This window comes from Sceloporus occidentalis, unplaced genomic scaffold, assembly GCF_023333645.1.
Source record: "Sceloporus occidentalis isolate IW3139 unplaced genomic scaffold, rSceOcc1.0.p SCAF_7, whole genome shotgun sequence".
In the NCBI taxonomy this organism is placed as follows: domain Eukaryota; kingdom Metazoa; phylum Chordata; class Lepidosauria; order Squamata; family Phrynosomatidae; genus Sceloporus; species Sceloporus occidentalis.
The window spans coordinates 55800884-55820319 of NW_028316987.1; the positions used below are offsets into that span (position 1 = coordinate 55800884).

At 39.2% G+C, this 19436-nt stretch overlaps 1 protein-coding gene across 2 annotated transcripts in view; it reads right to left on the reverse strand.

The window, feature by feature from the left end:
- Window positions 1–5122: 5122 nt before the first annotated feature.
- CREB5 (cAMP responsive element binding protein 5) overlaps window positions 5123–19436 on the reverse strand; it is a 308617-nt gene continuing 294303 nt past the window's right edge. Inside the window, exons 10-12 of one of the 2 annotated variants that reach the window (XM_089533032.1) lie at window positions 15951–16178; window positions 11364–11472; window positions 5123–7666 (exon numbers count right to left, since the gene is read on the reverse strand). In XM_089533032.1, the coding sequence (XP_089389158.1) occupies window positions 7503–7666; window positions 11364–11472; window positions 15951–16178 (501 nt within the window). In that variant the 3' untranslated portion in view covers window positions 5123–7502. Of the gene's footprint in view, window positions 7667–11359; window positions 11473–15950; window positions 16179–19436 lie in introns of both variants that reach the window. The other variant, XM_089533033.1, reaches the window with a different exon arrangement.

A 19436-nucleotide genomic window follows, 5' to 3' on the forward strand; every position in this document is an offset into this window, starting at 1 on the left:
AAAACAAGAGTCCACAAAATGGTGTATTTCACATATTATATGACTTTTTTTTGTAAACAGAATTGAGCATAATGTTCAGTTGTTATCCAAAGAAAACATGGAAAGAGATCAGATTTCTACTCAGGAGAGTTTGTTTCACAGAGCAAAACTAACATTTTGGATTTATACCTTCTCCCTCCACCCTGTAAATAGTTTACAGAGACAGGACAATGTCAGGAGGAGTTTTCACATAATACAAATATTAATACGTGTGACATGAAATGTCAATGCTGGGGTGGGGAACATGAAGCCCTCCAGATATTGGATTGCAACTCCCATGAGTTTAACTCTGCACAGCAAAGATGAGGGTTGAAGGGAGGCCACATGTTTCCCAGCTTAGGGGCCCATTCACACCACACAACTATAGTACTATTACTCCACTTCAACTGCCATGGTTCCATTATATGGAAACGTGGGATTTGTAGTTTGGTGAGGCACTAGTGCACTCTGGCTGAGAATTCTAAAAAGCACTATAATTCTGTAATGTGAATTATAGAGGTCCCTGGGTTGAATTCAGACTCAGTAAACTACTCAAATCAGTGGGATGAGCAAGTCTTCAAGAAACTCAAGTCCCACTGATTTCAATGTGTCTGCTTTACATACAACTAATATTGGATCCAGCCTTACTCGCACAGGTGTATTGCTCCTGATCACACTTGTCAGAATGGCCACAGGTATTGCTCAGGGGATGAGTGGTCGGGTGAAGAAGCCCTCAGAATAGAAAACAAGTATCCCAAATGTTGCCACCACTGCTTTGCTCACTGATGTCACAAGAGCATGAGCAAACAGTAAAACACATGGTTTTAAAAACTCTTTCATCAGACAGGACTTTTTAAAAATCTCACATTTTATTGCATTAAATATGACTGTCCTTATGAGACCCAGTTTTTAAAAAAACAACGGATGCTGTCTCCCAGTAATTCACAAGGCAACGGGTTATTAAATCCTATGCATGCATAATTAGAAGCCCAACTGGCTTCCGTGCAGATTTACTCTGAGATAAGTATGTCTGGGATGCAGAGAGAAATGAGCCTGGAATTAAAAATGAATGTCTAGAAACTATTTTAAATAAAAGAGACAATATGCTCACAAGGGTTTGGCTACAGATGGTGTGGGTGCAAACTGCCCCCAGTAAAATTATTTGAATCCCCAAATTTCTAGTATTGCAGTAACTTAAAACTTCAGCTGAACATTAGGAAATACAGTTTAGGCATCCAAAGAAAAGTGTCAGGCAAAGTTACTAAGGGGATGAAAAGAAAGCAAATGTAAATTATTTTCAATGTCTCACTTTCTGCTGTGCTAGAAATTTGGGGACTGAATGAAAATTTCATGGGGGTGGGTGGGAAAGCAGATAATGCCATTATTTTATCCCCCATAGCTTTACCCCTGCAAAGATACCTGATCCATATATGCATGATAGATTTAATCTGGTTTTCTAGGCACAGAACCCTTGGAATCATACCCCGGGAACAGCCCTGGAGACCTTTATCAGAGAATTGTAAGCTTCATTTTCCAGAATTAGATAGGGAAGGGTGCTCTCTCTCTCTCTCTTTTAAAGAAGTTGTATCTTAGGATAAAAACCATAAAGGGAATAGGTAAAGAAAGTATGTGGTCTGACTCATACTCTTTACTGGTTATTTTCCCTCTTCCCCTTCTCTGAGCAGTTCTCCTTTGGAACTGGTGCGAGAGATAAGGGTAGCTGTGCCACCAGTTAACCATCTAATGACATCACTGGCTGACATTTTAGAAAGGAAGGGAAGGCAAGAGAGACTGCTAAAGTGCAATTTTCAAATAAATAATTGAAATGCAGTAAGATGCTAATTGGTTTCAATAGTGTCGGTTCTCTAGGCACTGTTTTAACACTTGCACAAATTAAAACTTTTACTTCCCTTCCCTGCCACCCCAGCCCCACATCAGATAATTTTACAGGATACATAATGCAGCTTCAAAGGTTTTTAAGTTACTGGTAAGTAGTACGGGACCCAAGAAGAACTGATAGGGCAGTTTTAGTGCAACTCACTACATGATATTAGAAAAGAAGCATTGAGCAGGATTCCATTGGAGTTGCTTGTAAGGAGCGTATTAATAAAGACAGTTCCAGTTATATGGGTTATTTCCCTTTAGCAGGCCTATGCACATCTTCAACAAAAATGACGTAACTGTATGCTTGCACATTTTTGTTGTTGTTTTTACATAAAGCAGATGCTGCTTTAAAGAAAATACTGAGTTCTGGATATTTCCAGAAAGTAGACCTCAGCAAGGATTCCATCTAGGATAGATTGCTCTTGCTTGAGATCTACAAAAATCTATCTATCTATATTTATATATATATATTTTAATATATATATATATTTATATTTACATATACATACATTGAGAGTTGTGCATTGCAAAACTATGGGGCAATCCACCCAGACATACGACTGCCAACTTCTGCTTTTGTTTCAGGTTAAAGCTCACAAATAAAGTTGTACAGCAGCCCATTGCTGGGTAGATTAACTCCAGTATAACTAAGAAAAATACAAACAGATTCTATATAAGAATGCTGCCTAAATGGAATGTTAAAAATAACATTTAGTAATAAATACTTTATAAAATTCTATGTGAACACCTACATTAATTCCTGTTTTGTTTTAAATTTCACTTTGGTCCTCATGAATTTCCATAAATCCATTATATACTTTTTTTTCCTTTTTCCTTTTTTTTTTTTTTTGTAGAAAAAAGTATTGTTGGCTAAAAAGCAGAGTCTAACTAAAAGGCTTTTCTTTATAAAACCCACACTCACATGAACACACGCACACGTGAACACACACACACACAATTTTTTTTGTGTTAAAAATATAAATTCCCTCCAAAGAAGGTCTTCTAACAGTTGTAGTTAGCTTGTTAGTGAAAATAAGAGTTAGCTCGGTTAAAGCGATGACAAAGGACAACTTTGATGACCGCCATTCATTTTCCATGATAATAAGGGGCTGTACATTTGTACTTAAATGACGTGGGTAAGCATGCCATAAACGTTCACCGTTGTTATAATGAAGGAGGGTGTACACTATTTATCTGCCCCATATATGCAGAAAAACACACATAATAAAACAGGCATTTTGCATTGCAGTGTAGCCCTTGGGGATATATATATATATATGTATATATATATATATATATATATTGCAATCGGAAGTGCATGGAATTTTAGAAAAAACAAACATAAAGTCCAGTTTTGTACAGTGAGACATAAATAGCCAAGGTCAATAGTTGCATCCCAATGTTAACTGCATGCAGCTTATTCTGTAAATGTTAATGTCAAGTTAATGTATAGTTGTTACTGTTGCTGTTGTTGTTTTTAATGGAGAGTGGCCTATTAGCTCTTCCTGATGTGAATATCAAGCAGGACTGTGAATGTGAGGGGAAAGTTCCCTTTTAAGAACAAGAGGGAAAGACTAGAAATATTTGAAGCTTGGAAGCTAAGGGTTACTCCTTACAATCTATTCCACATCCAATAAGAACACAAAGTATGAGCATAAAGCAAAAGAGGAGTGTCTCAGTGATGGTTGATGGCTCTGATATAAATGAGCAGGATGCTACCTTCCATATAGGCTTAGTACCATGGATAATTTGAACATTTAAACTAAAACACAGAGCAGATGTATTGCCCTCCTGACATGTGAGCCACCAGTGATCAGTGAGATGTTCCTGCATGAGTTTGCATTTTGATGCTCCTGAGTATAGTTAGCTGTTGTTAGCAGTAATCTCATTATGTCCAACATATGGGAAGATGAAGCATAATGTTCTCCTCTGTCTCTGCTTCCTATCTGCAGGATTCATCTCTTGCCTTTGAGATCCTCCATGGCCATTTAGTGCCTCACAAAGTGTAGGGGGCAGAGAAGTGTCTAGCTATGCCCCTATTGGCATTCAATGGCACCTCTGGGGTCCTCCAGAGGTCATGCATTCAAGGTATGTATTTGTCTTTGATTTTCAACAAGCCACAGTTCCTTATCAAGCCTGAAATCAGGGTACTGTTTTATCTGAACTACAGTTTGACGAGAAGCCAAAATTTGTAATCAGTTTGCTCTTGGCTTGAACTTAACAACATTTTAAACCAGGGTTGGGCAACTCTCAGGGGATAGGTGGCCACATTGTGCTCCTGACTGGGGAAACTGGAAGGCTGCACCCCCACTGCACTCAACTTCTGTGAGAGAGCGAGATATAATTATGTGCTCCTGAATGCTCCCCAAATTTCCCCTAGATAGCATGCAGGGATTTTGTCACATTATATCCCCTCCTTGATCATTTTAGATTTGAGAGGGTCCTTTTTCCAACAGGAAGGGACCTGGAAGTAAATCTAAATGGTCAGTATCTGTTGAAAAAAGGTGCTTCCTAAATGTAACAAAAGAGGCTATGGGGGTATTTGGGGATAAAATTGTGGGATTTTTTTTACGGGGCTGTTCTGGGAGCCCTAGGAAATAGCCTGCAGTTGACTGCCTGGAACCTGTGGACTATACTTTCTCCACCTTTGGTTTAATTCAACCCTGAATTTATGATGAACTGTGGTTAAACTGAAGCTGAAATGTTTGAATTCTATTGTCTAGTGCAAATAAAGGGAAAGTGGGAATACACAAATGTGAGACTTGCATATAATAATTTTCTGTTGTGTATGAATCTGCCTGAAACACAGGTTCTTCAGTTCCCAGAGTAATGAAGCCTGGCTCTAAATTTGTTTTATATTTATGCTGAAAATATATCCTTAGTTGTAGGGAAACTTGTGTGTGAGTATGTGTGAGTGTATGCTGGTCTGACACCTGTTGAGGCTTGGTTGTATGTAATTTTTAAATGTGAAGGTAGTTCATGACAATTAATAATTTCTATCCACTACTGAAAATGGCAAGGATGCAGGATTAATTAAGGATAATTATTGATGTTACAAAGTGCATGGGAGCTGTGGTAGTGGTAAACTGTGATCTATTTAAAATGTGAAATTCTGGTCCTAATGGCTTCAAAGAGAGACAGGCGGGTTACAGACCGCCATAAGGGACGTCCTTAGGACATCCCATTTTGAAAAAGGGGCGTCTCTTCCAGACACCCCTACTCCTATTACGGACAGAGTCCGTAACAAATGGCGAAGGCCTTTCCACACGGCCGCCGCCATATTGACGTAGCGGACGCCGTGCGTCCGCACATCGCACCCTGGAAGTGACGCTGCGAGTGCGCGACTAGCACCTCGCAACGTCTTTTCTGGGGCCCAGGAAGGAGCGCGATTTCCGCTCTCCTTCCTCAGAGCGTCCAGGAGCTGCACAGTTTGGCTGCTGCAGCTCCTGGATGCTGCAAGCGGCGGCGGTGGGAGACTGCTGCAATCTGGCAGTATGTAACACGCCACAATTTCTTTGTATTTATCAGCTAGACAAAGGGCAGTGCATGGGAATCGATCTGGAGGGAGTAAGAGCTGTGTGTACATCTTCTGAAATAGTGGCCAATGTAAAACCCAGAAGCAGGATGAGGACCGTCTGAGGCCACATTCGCTAGTTGTCCTCAGCAATAATTACTTCTTACACCTGTGGGTGTTACTTTACGCTCTGTGCCACTGGCTCTACCCCAGTGGTCCTCAAAACTGTGACCTTTAAGAGATTTTGGACTTCAGCTTCCAGAAATCTTGGCCGTGTTGGACAATAATCTGGGATTCTGGGAGCTAAAACTTTCTTAAAGGGCAGAGTTTGGGGACCACTGCTCTATCCACATGATTCTTTCATCCACATGCTACTGGATTAGAACAGTAAAAGTACTGGAGTGGGACACTAGGAAGAATCAGCTGTTGTGCTGAATACAATGGAGGGACCTCTCTTGAGGTCCCGGTTCTCTAGATCTAGGCATATGTTTTCCTCTTCAATGACTGGCAGTGCAAATGAAAAATACTGCAATGTTGACATAATGAGATTTGACCTTATCCTCTGCCACTGAGGGTTTTTTACAGCAAAAATCTCACTCCCCCTAACCCTCTTGGCTTACAGCAGGCTTCACCTGTGGTTAAACTGCTTTTAACTTTTACTATTTATGAAATACACTAACTCAGGATCATAAAAAGTGTGCAATTTTTTTTAAAAGAAACTTTTATGTCTCTCTTTTTTAGGGGGAAAAAGTAAAAATCCAACACAGCTGTAAATGTGGCTATTGAAAACAGTGGCCAAGCCAGCTGTTTCTGGGCAAATGGCTGGTGAGCCTGAAGGCTTTCCTTCAACATTAGTGTTGAATGTTAAGGGAAATTGTGCAAGCAGCCGGAAATTAGGAGTGAAAGTTTTTATATGAAGGACAGTGAAGATATTTTAGGGGAAAGAGACAAAGGAGATTGGATCACATATGAAAGAGACAGAAAACTCCAGTTCAAAAAAGATGCACTATTAAAAGTATGCATGTTGCAACTTTAAATTAATGTTCCATTTATACAGGGGCATCATGGTGGTAGGCAAGTGAAGGGTTTGTGGATACAATAACATTTAGAGAACAGATCTGGAAAAAACTAACTGTTGGACTACAATTCCCATAATTCTTTAGCTAACATGGGAGTATCTGGGAGTTCTAGTTCAAAAGGTAACTTTGTCAGGCTCTTAGAGAGTGACATATGACCATGCAGGCACAATGTTTCTATCACCTGAAGCATTAATATCTGAAATGTTTACAAATGTTTCTCTTGTTGGTTATGGTTATGTTGGGTAAGGAAGCCTGCTTTTCACCAAAATATCAGAGACAGAGACATAGAGAATGAGAGAGAAAATTCTCAAGAATTTAAAGTCTATGTCACAACATATTCAATTCCAAGTGAAATTTTACAAACACAAAATTGCAGAATATAAATGGCTTAGATAAAGGGGGTAGAGATGGAGAGGAGGCCCAATGGGGCATCCTACCATTATCCCCACCCCGACCTGATAATAGGTATGTAGAACATGGACACATTTTTCAAAACTGGTACATAAGGCTATAAATGTATTGGAGGCCTTGGTGCTTTTACATAACAAATGTATGTATTATGATGTCAACCACACTTCTTCCATGTATTTATAGCCCAAGTATGCTTAGTTGCTTGTGTATGGCTGTTTAATATTTCTTATGCCTCATTTCAGCAGTATATGTTTCTCTTGGTGCAGCTGGCAAAAATAAGAAAGAAGATGACTATGTACAGGAAGATTTTGGTTAAAACAAACAAACAAACAAAACAAACAAACAGCTGGTACCAGGAAACTGGAAAAAGCACCAAAGTATCTCCCAAGCTGATAGCATAGTCATTGCATAACTCCCTTTATTATTACTAAGTATAAAAGACATTTTAATAACTATAAAAATGGAGCTCATAGTCTTTCTAGGGGCTGAAGAGTCTCTTAGTTCTGAGATATCTTTGAAAGAGCAACACTGCTTTGAACAGAGAGGGAATCTGATCTATCACTTTCTTCCCCATTGCAGTTCCTCACTAATGGGTTTTAAAGGATTGGATTCAGATCTGTTCTGTGACTTGCAAGCTGACTGAGGGTTGAGCTTCCTACGACGTCACTGACAGTTGAGGAAGTCGTAATGGTGTTATGTTGGATGACTTGTTGCTGGGAGCAGGGTGGGACAGGACTAGCAGGTGGACTGCTTTCTGGACCTGAAAAGAAAACAAACAGAAAGAAAGGCTCATGTCTATACCGGTAGGAAGAAACACATCTCCCAATCTTCTTTTCTGATGAGCACTATACTGTTCAACAGGCCCCAAAATGTAAACAACACACAAACAAAAATCTAACTTCTGGAAATCTAGAATCTAAGTGTTAAATGTTTTTTGTGTACCTTCCTGTAAATTACAGCTTATGGTGACCTATCATGGGTTTTACTTGGCAAGCTTTAATCAGGGAAGATTGACAAAAGCGTATTTAAATCACAAAATATAAGATATATGAGACACTGAGAGGGAGTCTTATGGTTATAACTTTAATACAATAACACTGTAGTGCAAAATCAGCACAGTGCTACTTGCATGTACTTGAGTATCATCTCCTCCTTTGGTTGTATGTGTTATGAAGTCCGAGGTGTACCAACAGAATACTGAGGATACACCCCCTCTCCAGTCTAGGCTTCTCCTTTTACTTGAACAGGTGATGTCAAAGTGAGAAAAGAAGGCTGTGCTAACCCCAAATGGTGCATGGGAATATGGAAGTGTTGGCTTTGGTGAAAATGCTGCACAATCCATCATCAGAGAATTCTTGCATGGCAAGAAGTTGGATTTGATGGTCCTTGAGGTCTCTTCCAACTCTATGATTCTATGAATAATCTTTGAAGATTATGAGATCCCCCCTCCTCAGAGGTAAAGAGAACATCAGTTGGAGAAGGAGAAATTCTTATCGAGAGTTTTCCTGCTCTGACCTATGGCTGAAAACCTTTCAGCCTTACTAAAGCAGGAAACCTAGGTTTGGTATCAAAGGTGTGGGACAGATCGCCTGAAAAGGGTGGTCTGCTGGTGGCCTAATTTTCTTCGGAGGGAAGCTGCAGCCGCCAAACTGTGCAGCTTCCCTCTGGAGGAAAAAGAACCCGGAAGAACCGGGTTCTTTTTGCGCCGCAGGGCCGACATAACGTGTGCGCCAGTGGCACACTCCTTACATAAGCCACGTGCGGTGACATGTGGACACTGCACGGCGCTTACGTGACAATGGCAGCACCGGTGTACACGAGACGCCGCCATTGTTATGGTGCCCGCACATACTAGGGTTAGGGTCTGTGTGGTTGTCACACAGTCCCTAACTCTAAAATTGGCACCAGCATGGCACATTTGTGCGGTCTGTACCGTGCCAAAGGTACCCTTGATCGAGAGCCTGAGCTTGGAAATTTTACCTTTTTTGGACTGCATCTTCCACCATTCTCCAGTCACTGTAGCCATGCTGGATTTTGGGAGTTGTGGTCCAAAAAAGTAACTTTTCCAAGTTCTACTGGGAAGACAGTCCCAAATTAGCTCTCCAATAAATATACAATAATGATATGCAAATTTGCATACATAGGTTTGTCAAATACATTATTGACATTTTTACGTATACAATTGAAGTTAAGTGAAATTCTCATGTAAAATTCTCTATCTGGGCTGTACCACTTTAAATGAGAGGTGAAAGCTCACGTGTTTGAATGTATATTGAGTGTCTACACTGAATACAATGTATATTCAATATGACTGAATAGAAGTGGAGACATCAAAAGCAAGATGTTAGGCTAAGCTAATGTTTTATGTGGCAGGATTATTTTTTAAAAATATGGAAAAATATTAAATTATTCATGCCCCCAGTGACATCTTAAAATGATACAGCCAGATACTGGTTTACCATGAAAGCAAAAACTAGGCCACACAATACCACACAAAAAAGGGTTTCCCCCCAAATACCTTGTATTTAGAGAACCCTCCTCCACGAGTCCCACCTGGCACCAATGTTGATACTGTTGTTCCTTTATGTAGCAAAGACTTACTTGCCCACACTTTGAAGCATTTTACTAATTGGTTTTAGTTTGTATTTTTAGTTTGCTGAATTTTATTGATTTTATGCTGCTTCTGTATCTTTAATCTGTTATATGGATTCCTAAAGATATTTCTTGCTTTAAATGGTTTTAACACTGCTCATACAGTCTTGAATCTATAAATAAATAGATGATTTTATAATCAGGTTTTCCCTCGATGTTAGAACAATTTGCAGAATGTGTGTGTTACTATGATTCCTAAAGCTGACTCCTACTTATGGCAACCCCATCATAGTTTTTGTTGGCAAGATCTATTCAGAGAAGGTTTGCCTTGCTTGTTGAAAGTCACCACAGGTTTCCATGGCTGAGTGGGAATTTGAACCCTGCTCTCCCAGAGTCCTAGTCCAACACTCAGACTACTACAGTACATTTCATAGTGGTTATATCCCATCCTCTATCAGAGTTGCTACTGAATAGATGATTCAGCATGTCTATTCTAGTGTATCCTGAAGAAGCTTTGAAAATATACAACAGTCTAAAACATATTGGAGTTTTTTATACACAAACATGAGATACAGTTTCTAACATCGTGAGATAGGATCTCTCCCTTTGTTGCTAGCAATTTTTCTCTTCTTTTCTCTATACATGGATTAAAGAAGGAAACAATTAAATAAAATCCCAGTGACATAAGGGTTTCGTTGTAGTGTCTAAGGACCCCTCCAGATGGACCAACAGTTCCAGTAAATGTTGGATGGTTCTTCCTGCTCACACATCTAATTATGATCTAAATATACTAAGGTTTTGTGCACTCTTTTTTCCTCCTGCGGTGTGGTGGAGGTTCCTTCCCTCTGTGTCATCTGCTCCATAAACTCAACCCTTCCCTTATATTCCTCCCCCAAATTCGCTCTATGTTAGGGGCATGGTTGGGAATGGGAAGAGATTTGTATCTCACTGATCCAACATTCTCCATTTACTCATAGCACAACCTCAGTACACCCCTTTATTCCTCTCCTAATGTTGGAGCTCTAACATTGGAGAGGTAAGTGCTACAGACGTTTCCTAAGAGGCTGGGATCTCTTTCTTCCAAGAACTCTTCTTCCCTGCTCTCTCTTAGCCCTAGGGCACCCTTTTAAGAGCCATAAACCTGTAGCTCTAGATGCTACTATGGCCTGTTACAGACTGCCAAAATAAAGCTGCTTCGGGTCTCTTTGGAGGTATGCTATTTAAATGATGCATGGGTCCTAAGAGTCCGGAGGTCGCGCCAAAGCCACACTTCATTCCTAAGCACTGGAGTGCAGCTTTAGTGCAGCTTCCGGATTCTTAGGATGCATGCATCATTTAAACAGCATACCTCCAAAGAGACTCGAAGCAGCTTTATCTTGGCAGTCTGTAACAGGCCAATGTATGTCAAATACGTTGAGAGACTTCCAATGTACACTTTGTAGCACAGTCGAATGACCCTTTCACAGGGGGTCGCCTAAGACCATCGGAAAACACATATTTCTGATTATCTTAGGAACCAAGACACAGCAATTTTATGGTTGGGGGTCACCACAACATGAGGAACTGTATTAAAGGGTTGTGACATTAGGAAGGTTGAAAACCACTGTTCTAGCACAATGATTGGACATGTCTGATAAATGGAATTGTCACAGTGTAGTACCATGTGTGTGTGTGCCAGTATGCATGTGAATGTACACATGTACAAACACACACACACACACAGTATTTGCAGAATATTTGGGTCTTCTGTTGTTATTTCCAAGCCATTCATATCGATATCACTGTTCATCAAATATGAATGGGGGAGAAGAGAAAGGTGTCATTAATTCATAATATCAGATAATATAAACATGTTACCTACTTACTTAGGTATCCTTGTGACTCTTTCTGCATGGCTGTTATCGGACAGTCTTTATGTGTTAACAACAACTGTTTCAGCTGTGCTACTTCATTTTTCAACATGGAAACCTCGTTCTAGAAAAAAAAAGAGAAACTTATTGTAATAAAATGTGTACATGTTAAGACACTGAAGACACTGCAATAAAGACAACAGGGTTTGACATTTCAAACAAGTCTTTTTGTTTGGTTTTTCCATAGTAACTATACTGAAAGAAATCCATTTTCTGATATGCACCTTTAAAACCTAGTCTATGAGCAATAAGACACAGATTTTTAAATTACATCTTTAATAGGATTACATTGATGCAGCAAGAAATCATAGCAGGTGACCTGATCACAAATTCTACTGTTCATTAGCAAAATGGCACAGGATTGGGCTTGAGGATCCCACTATCAGAACAAAAAGATTACTGCAGCAAAAGCTGCTATCAGTGTCCATCCAGTTTAGAAACAACTTGGTTTAAATAACTGGTTACTTGTAATTAATTCTGCTTTCCAGTAAGTGAGGCATAACTTAGTTATATCACATTTGTAAAATAAGAAGGTCTTGCTGATGGTCACCACTCCTTTTGCAAAGTAACTGTGCCTGTTTCCATTAATTTTATAGTTACAGAGGGTATGGCTTTACTATTTAGTGGAGTTTTGTTCCAACAGTCTCTGCAGCTTGTAGCATTCTGAGTTTTTTTGAAAAATCAATTTTACTTATATTTGAATGATATAAATAGTTCTTTTTTAATGCAGCTATAAGGGTTACTAACTATTCTGAGGAACTCAGGATTGTTACTGTGACAGATGGTTTGTTACAAATATTTTTAAAGCTCTGTGGTTGTTGTGTGCTTTCAAGTTGTTTCTGATTCTGACTAAAGCAGACCTATCATGTGGTTTTCTTGGCAACATTTGATCAGAGGAGGTTCATCATTGCCTTCCCCTGAGGCTGAGAGCATGTGAGTTGCCCAAGGTCACCCAGCGGGTTTCGTGGATGAGCTGTGAATCAAACCCTGGTCTCCAGAGTTTGAGTCCAACACTCAAACCACAATGCCATGCTGGTACCAACATATAAACCTCTTATAGACATTTCACTTAGGGCTCTTTCATAGCTGAGTGGGGAATCAAATCCTAGTCTCCAGAGTCATAGTTCAGCATTCAAATCACTATGCCATGCTGCTAACAGTAAGCTCTGATCTCATTTTTTAAAAAACTGACATGAAATTCTTTCATGTAGGATGTTATACACATGAAGCAATAGATACACAACGACGAAACCTATATCGCAATCATTCTGACCGCCTCAAGTTATTTTTCTAGGGGAGTTGGAACAGGAAATGTGCCTCCCTATAGAGGCAAGCTGAATAGTGTAGCCAAGGTTGCCACATTACTCTGGTGTTTGACGCAGAAAATCCCACAAATGTATGAGTAAATAATAATGTGCTTTTCATGACTTGTATAATATGCTGCTTGAGGTAATTATCCCAACCTGCTAATGTTAAGGCTGGCTGGTAATCAAGGACCACGTAAAGAAGGAGTGGCATTCTTTCATAATCTTCCTTTTCCTTATCACCCACATATCACTATGCATACATGTTACAACCCACAGGGGACTCAAGATTAGAAAAAAAATATTTTGAAAATGAGACTTTTATATATATATATATATATATATATATATATATATATAATAATTTTAGATTACTAAGGCTGCACCCACACTGCAGAAATAATCCAATTTGACACCAGTTTAGCTGTCATGGCTCAATATTATAGAATTCTGGGAATTGTAGTTTGTTGTGGCACCAGAGCTTTTTCTGTAGTGTGGATGCAGCCTAAGAAAACAGTGTGATGCTAATGGTTTTGCCCTATGATTAGAAGGTGCTTCCAGTCAAGGAAAGGGAGGTCCTGTTCATGGAGCAAAAAATTACAATCCAAAACTATACTTAAATTGTTTTAAAAGATCTACAATGAATATATTAATTTGCCTGAGAATTTATCTCTTCATCAGTATGGGCTAGGTTAATAGAGTCAGATAGAATGAATCAGAGACAGAACTAAGACATGGAAAGATGGCTAATAGAGATGACCGCCTTGACTAATATCATCCCTACACTCTCAAAAGGTAATTTAGATTTGCAATACATCATAGATTACTTCCATCCAATCATTCAGAAAAGGCTGTTCTGAATAAGATCTGCTTGTTCTTTGCATAGATATAATGTAGGATTAAATACAGATTTACAGCTGAACTTTAATTCATTCCCCATGTGATGTCATACTGTACAATCAATGCATTTTGAAGCATGAAAAAATAACTTTGTAAGATAAGATAGCTAGCTATAGGTTGGCATCCTGTTGGTTCCTCCCATCTACAGTAGATCTTTTTAAACAATTGTTGAATGGTGAGTCATGATACAGGACTTTATAACACAGGGAAAATCGGTGGTTTAAACAGGCATTTTCTGGGGACAGTTGCGTGACTGTTGCAAAGATTTTCACACAACAGACTTTATCACACCAGGAAAATTGGGGGTTTAAACAGGCATTTTCCAGGGACAGTTGTGTGACTATGGCAAAGATTTTCACACGATGTCATGATTAGAAAGGACTTATCCCAAGAAGAACCAAGAATGCTCCAGCAACAAATCATTCATGGAGAAATCCATGAAATCCATCTAAGCATGATGTGTGTGAAAATCTTTGCCGCGATTGTGCGACTGTCCCAGGAAAATGCCTGTTTAAACCCCCATTTTTTCCCTGTGTGATAAAGTCCATAGACAAATTCCAGTGATTGAATAGGTTTATTCTAGTCAGAACTAACAAGAGGATTTAGGCACTAGTCAGTCAGTCAAGGCTTATAATTAAACTGCTGCCATTGGTTTTGGTCAAATCCCCCTTGGTGCCAATACATTTCACAACCAAAGTTTTTGGTTTATCCCTAAAAATACAAGTTAGTTATTTCCAAGTCTGCAGAACCTTTGCATGTTAAATTAATCTTCATTAACCAGGAGCTGAGGGAATCCTGTACCCAAGAAAAATTGATAGACTTTTAAAACTTCTGTTCCTAAAGGCCAGCAGTACATTGATCTGTAGTGCTTACACTGTAGTACAGTGCAACTGAAAGGAGAGAGAGAGATTAGTGAAGTAGACATATGGGGAAGCGTTTACTGCTATGGCCAAACTGCAATCTGCCTTGGAGTTCTTCTTGCTACATCCCACTGAAATGGCAGCATGCTCATCTTGCACCAATTCCATTCATTTTATAGGGGCTTGTACACAATAACTTCCTGTTTCTAATTGCCTGCTGTCTTGCTGAGCACTGTACCTTCCTGGAAGGCTCAAGAAAGAGCTGTTGTCAAGATGATACTCTTTCTAAGCAAAGCAAACATGATGGTAAGAAGAGCTAACTTTCAATGGTGACTTTTAGCATGGAGACATTTTAAAGTTAATAGTCCCACCATTCTTAGACCATGCATTATTGTGCAAAAGGCAGCTTCCAATATTTTTTATTACTTATAACAACCTAAAGCTGGGACCTGTAAAATATATTGCAAAGTTAAGTGCTCCTGTTTAGCATTCCAATCAGCCAGGTATGTCCTGTTTCAGGATACTCCATTCCTGATCTCATTAGCTTTCTACCTCATCTCCAACTTCACCTCACAACAGCCAATGTTCTTTGGCTACTTCGGTATGCTCAGCATTCCACACTGGGACTATTTTGGTAACCCCATTACCTCTGAGTGGTGGATAGTGCTATTTTGGTGGCAGAAAGATTAGTACTCTGAGAATAATTTCCCTGTTGGCATATAGGATCGTCTTAGTTGCCTAAGTGCATAGCAGAAAAAGTGTCATGCAAATTGCAGCAAAATTTACTTTAAAGAAGTCATTAATAGAGTGGACCATTGATATCTCCTGAGGTTTGGTTCCAGGACCCCTGTGGATACCAAAATCCATGGATACTCAGGTCCCATTAAATTCAAGGGCATAGTAAAATTGTGTGCCTTATATAAAATGGCAAAATCAAGCTTTGCTTTCTGGAATGCATTTTTAAAAATGTGTATTTTCAATCTATGGATCGATACGGAGGGGTAAAAGTACCACAGTTGTGCACTTAAAATAAGGAGGGAAGGAAGGAAGGGGTGGGCAGGCAGGAAGAGGCAGGCAGGCAGGCAGGCAGGCACCTCAGGCTAAATTATAGAAGTACTCCTCTCTCCACATTTCTCTACTATCTTTAGACATTCCACCACTATTGAACAAAGATGATGCTAACTGTCAAAAAGTCTTTTTAAAAGGTAAGCTGCCAAAACAGGAAAACAACAACAACAAAAAGAATGGCAAGTGGCAAGCAAAACTTTACATTAAAAAATAAATTAATTAAACTGTTCAGTGAAGCTCCATATCTTTTAAGTCTTCTTGAATAATCTTTCCCAAATTAAATGTATTTATAAATAGTAATTTAATGTGTTTGGATCCTCTGTGGTTGCACCAGTTTAAGCTGAGAGGGTGCTGCACGCATGGTACAAACAGTGCCTCTGTCTCATAGCCATGTAGGCAGTGGCCCATACCTGGAGCTGCATATTTGTCTGGGTGAGTTCTTCTGCTTTCTTTTCCAGTGACATCACCCAGACCTTCCTCTTCTGTCTGCAGCGTGTGGCAGCTGCTCGGTTTCGTTCCAGAAATTTCCGCCTCCTCTCGTCTGGGTCTTCATCCACCACTCTCCTTCGCCGACCCCCAGTGGGCTGAGGCGGTTGTATTGTCTGTGTGGGCTGCATCTGTTGGGCTGCTGCTGATACCTGAGGAGAAGAACAAGTAATTTCAGGTAAGTAATCAATGAAAGGATAAGGCCAAGGTAGACAGTGCAATAATAAATGGAGATGCACTGCTATAAAAATAAATAAATAATAAAATAAAACATGGCCAGCCTATGTGGTTTGAATACAGACATTTTGGCAAGATATGACAATGGCAAAAGCTCAAAGACTTATGCCAAATGCCCTTAAATTACATTTTGACTAACAGCCTGCATGGACCAGCAGGATGTTTTGAAATAGCCTTTTTGGATTGGAGCAAAGGACTTTCCTCCCTCTCCCTCCATCTTATTAAAATGTTTCATTTCATTTTGGTGGTAGTAAAGACAGTATCCAATTCAAGTATGAAAAATGGAGATCATGCCAGGAAGGAGTATTAATCACAAAATAGAGAGAACCTTGGGATGTTTAATTTTGTTCATAATTTAAAGGCATGTATATTCCTTCACACCAAATATAAGTTTTTTTAACACTGTTTTCCTAAGGTAACAACTCATTAATTTGCTTTAGTTTGTACATATCAGGGATGGGCAACTGGTACAGGTCCAGAAGCCAAATTTTTTTTAGGACTGCTAAAAATGCCAAAAACAAAAACAAATATAAGAACCCTGGAAGTCTAATTCTCATTTTGGAAAATGGATAATTTTTGATTGTATGCAGTGTGCCAGAAGACTGCAACCAATGTTAAAAGTTGCATTGTTTCTCCTGAAAATTTTTTAGGAGAAGCAATTCACCTTTAAAAAAAACTAGTAAAAGGATAGTCTTCTGAAGCTAGACAGTTTGAACACTCCAAAAACATCCTTTAGGTTTGACCAAAAAGAAATAAATTGAAGTTTAAAGTCAGTTTAAAAGCTGGGGATGAACAGCTAAAGGGCTCTCATGTTATCTGGTCTTTGGTTCTTTTGGGAAAGTGTGGGCTGATCTCTATACATTGAAAATGTCTCAGATTGTGGGATAGGTTAATGGAAAATAAAAGAAAATTCATGTTCTTGTGGGGAATGGCAACATTTCAGAAGGCATGTAGGCTTTTATAACTGGAAGCACCATGTCAGTTATCTGTGCAAAAGCAATGACTAAAACATCAATATCAGTAATTCTTGGTAACTTTACACAGGCATGAAGACCAAGGCATCCAATTTTCATTAGTTAATAAACTTATAGATGTTTGCAGGCCTTCCAGACTGGAAAGAAACAGAGATCATGGTACAATGATATCTGTGCTCATGATTAAACAGAAGTATGATGGCACACGAGTTGGTAGCTATCCCTAGAATTACCAAAGCACTAGGAAAACTTTCAACTATTTGCTTGTTGCCAGTGGTTGAAAACCACTGAACTCACATCTAAATAAGACAATACCTGGCTGTGAATGTGGGTGACCTAAATTACACCTTACTAATGACACTTCACATCAAAACATCAGGATTTGAACACATAATGAAACAACTGCATGGTGGCCTTCACTGCATGTCTAACCTAAGTCCACATGCTATTAATTCCACATTTTAGTTTGCTTTCAGAGTTGTATGAATTGGCCCTCAATGTCATACACCCCCCGCCCCTTTACTGGCTTTAGAAAGTTGAGTTGAGTAATGCCAGATATCCTTCATAGCGAATATGTGTTTGCTGCTTCCACAGCAATGTAAAGGCCTCAAAGGTCTCTTTTAAACTGTCAGTCTAACATCAAAGGCTGCAAGCAACACCTTCTGAGCCATCAAGGTTTTGTTGTTTACATTTCTGGACATCAACATCTTTGTACCTGCCCTTCTGGTGTTTCCTTCTTTATTCAAGCTATAAATTCTATTTCTAGGCTCCGCTTTTCATGTTAGATCTCTCTTGTACTGTACACTCAGAATAGCCCCTTCACCCCTTATGTTTTCTTACATGAAATGTAGAGTGGAAAATCAGTCAGAAACGTGGTGACTGTAAGGTTTCTACTCAGACAGCTTGATTTATATTCCAGAACATAATATGTAAAAACCAGATCTACTGCTTTCTAAGCTAAGCAGGTCAGATCGTAACCAGTATATGGATGGGAGACAAACTGAGGACCATGCAGATGACCTTCTGAGCTTTGTGGAAAATGAAAATGAATATATGTACATTTAGATGACATTGTTATCCAATAGAACCATATCAGGGAAACTGTCAGGTGTTTGTTATGTCCAATTTGGATGAAGACTTTTAAGTTATTGTATAGTACTATTTGAGGTTAGAAGATCTATTAAGAAATTGGATGCAAATATTCAGTGGAACCCATATGACCATTACATATTGCACTATGTAGCACTGCTATGTAGTAGATTTCAGCCAGACCCCACAACCCTACTTAGACAGTAGTTGCTGGGATTGGTGTGCATCCATTTCCATGTCAATCAAGAAACAACTGCCTTGGGCTGGGTGGCTCTGTCCAGAGTCTGGCCTGTCATGAGCTAGCTTCAATGCATCTGGGAAGCTTTTTCATAGTGAATAGCTATATGGATGTATGCTCAGTTGACTACTCACTGAATTCTACATGGACCTTTCTAATGAACATCGTGAGTCCATCATGATATTGTGGGTCCTGAGTAATCTATTATTTTAAAATATATGATCCATCCCCAGTTTTAAGGTCTTTGGGGGAGGACTTTCCCTTGGTCCCACCAACATCACAGAGATATTTGGTGAGGACATAGGAAAAGGCTTTCTTAATGGCTGCTCCTAGGCTGTGAAACTCCCTTCTGCAGGAAATCCAATTAACCCTTCTCCCTGCCCTTCTTCTGCAAGGAGGTTAAGACCATTTTATTCAGGGAGGCCTTGCATTTTTAATCACATGGCAGAACAGTCTTTAAAATTGGTGTGCTGTGTTTTTATCTTGTATGTTTTCAATTATGTTTTAAATGTATTTTAATCTGTTTTTAAGCATGTGCTTTTAATATGACTTATTATTCTTTAAACTTTTGTAATATAACATTTAGATAACTTTTTATTTCAAATTGGGCACTTTGGTCCCATGGCAGGAGAAAGTCTGAGTAGAAACAAAATGAAATAATGAAATAAATAAACTAGACTCTGCAAGTCCGACATCTGCACATTCCAGGTGTAGCTGGAGTGTGGCACTGTATTTATGTGACAACAGATAATGAGCAAAATGCAAACATTGCTGTGCTTGCAGAAGAGTAAATAAGTGTTGTGATTGTATAGCTATTGATTCATTTGAAATATATTCATATTTGATTATGGAGGTATTTCTAGTGGATTAAT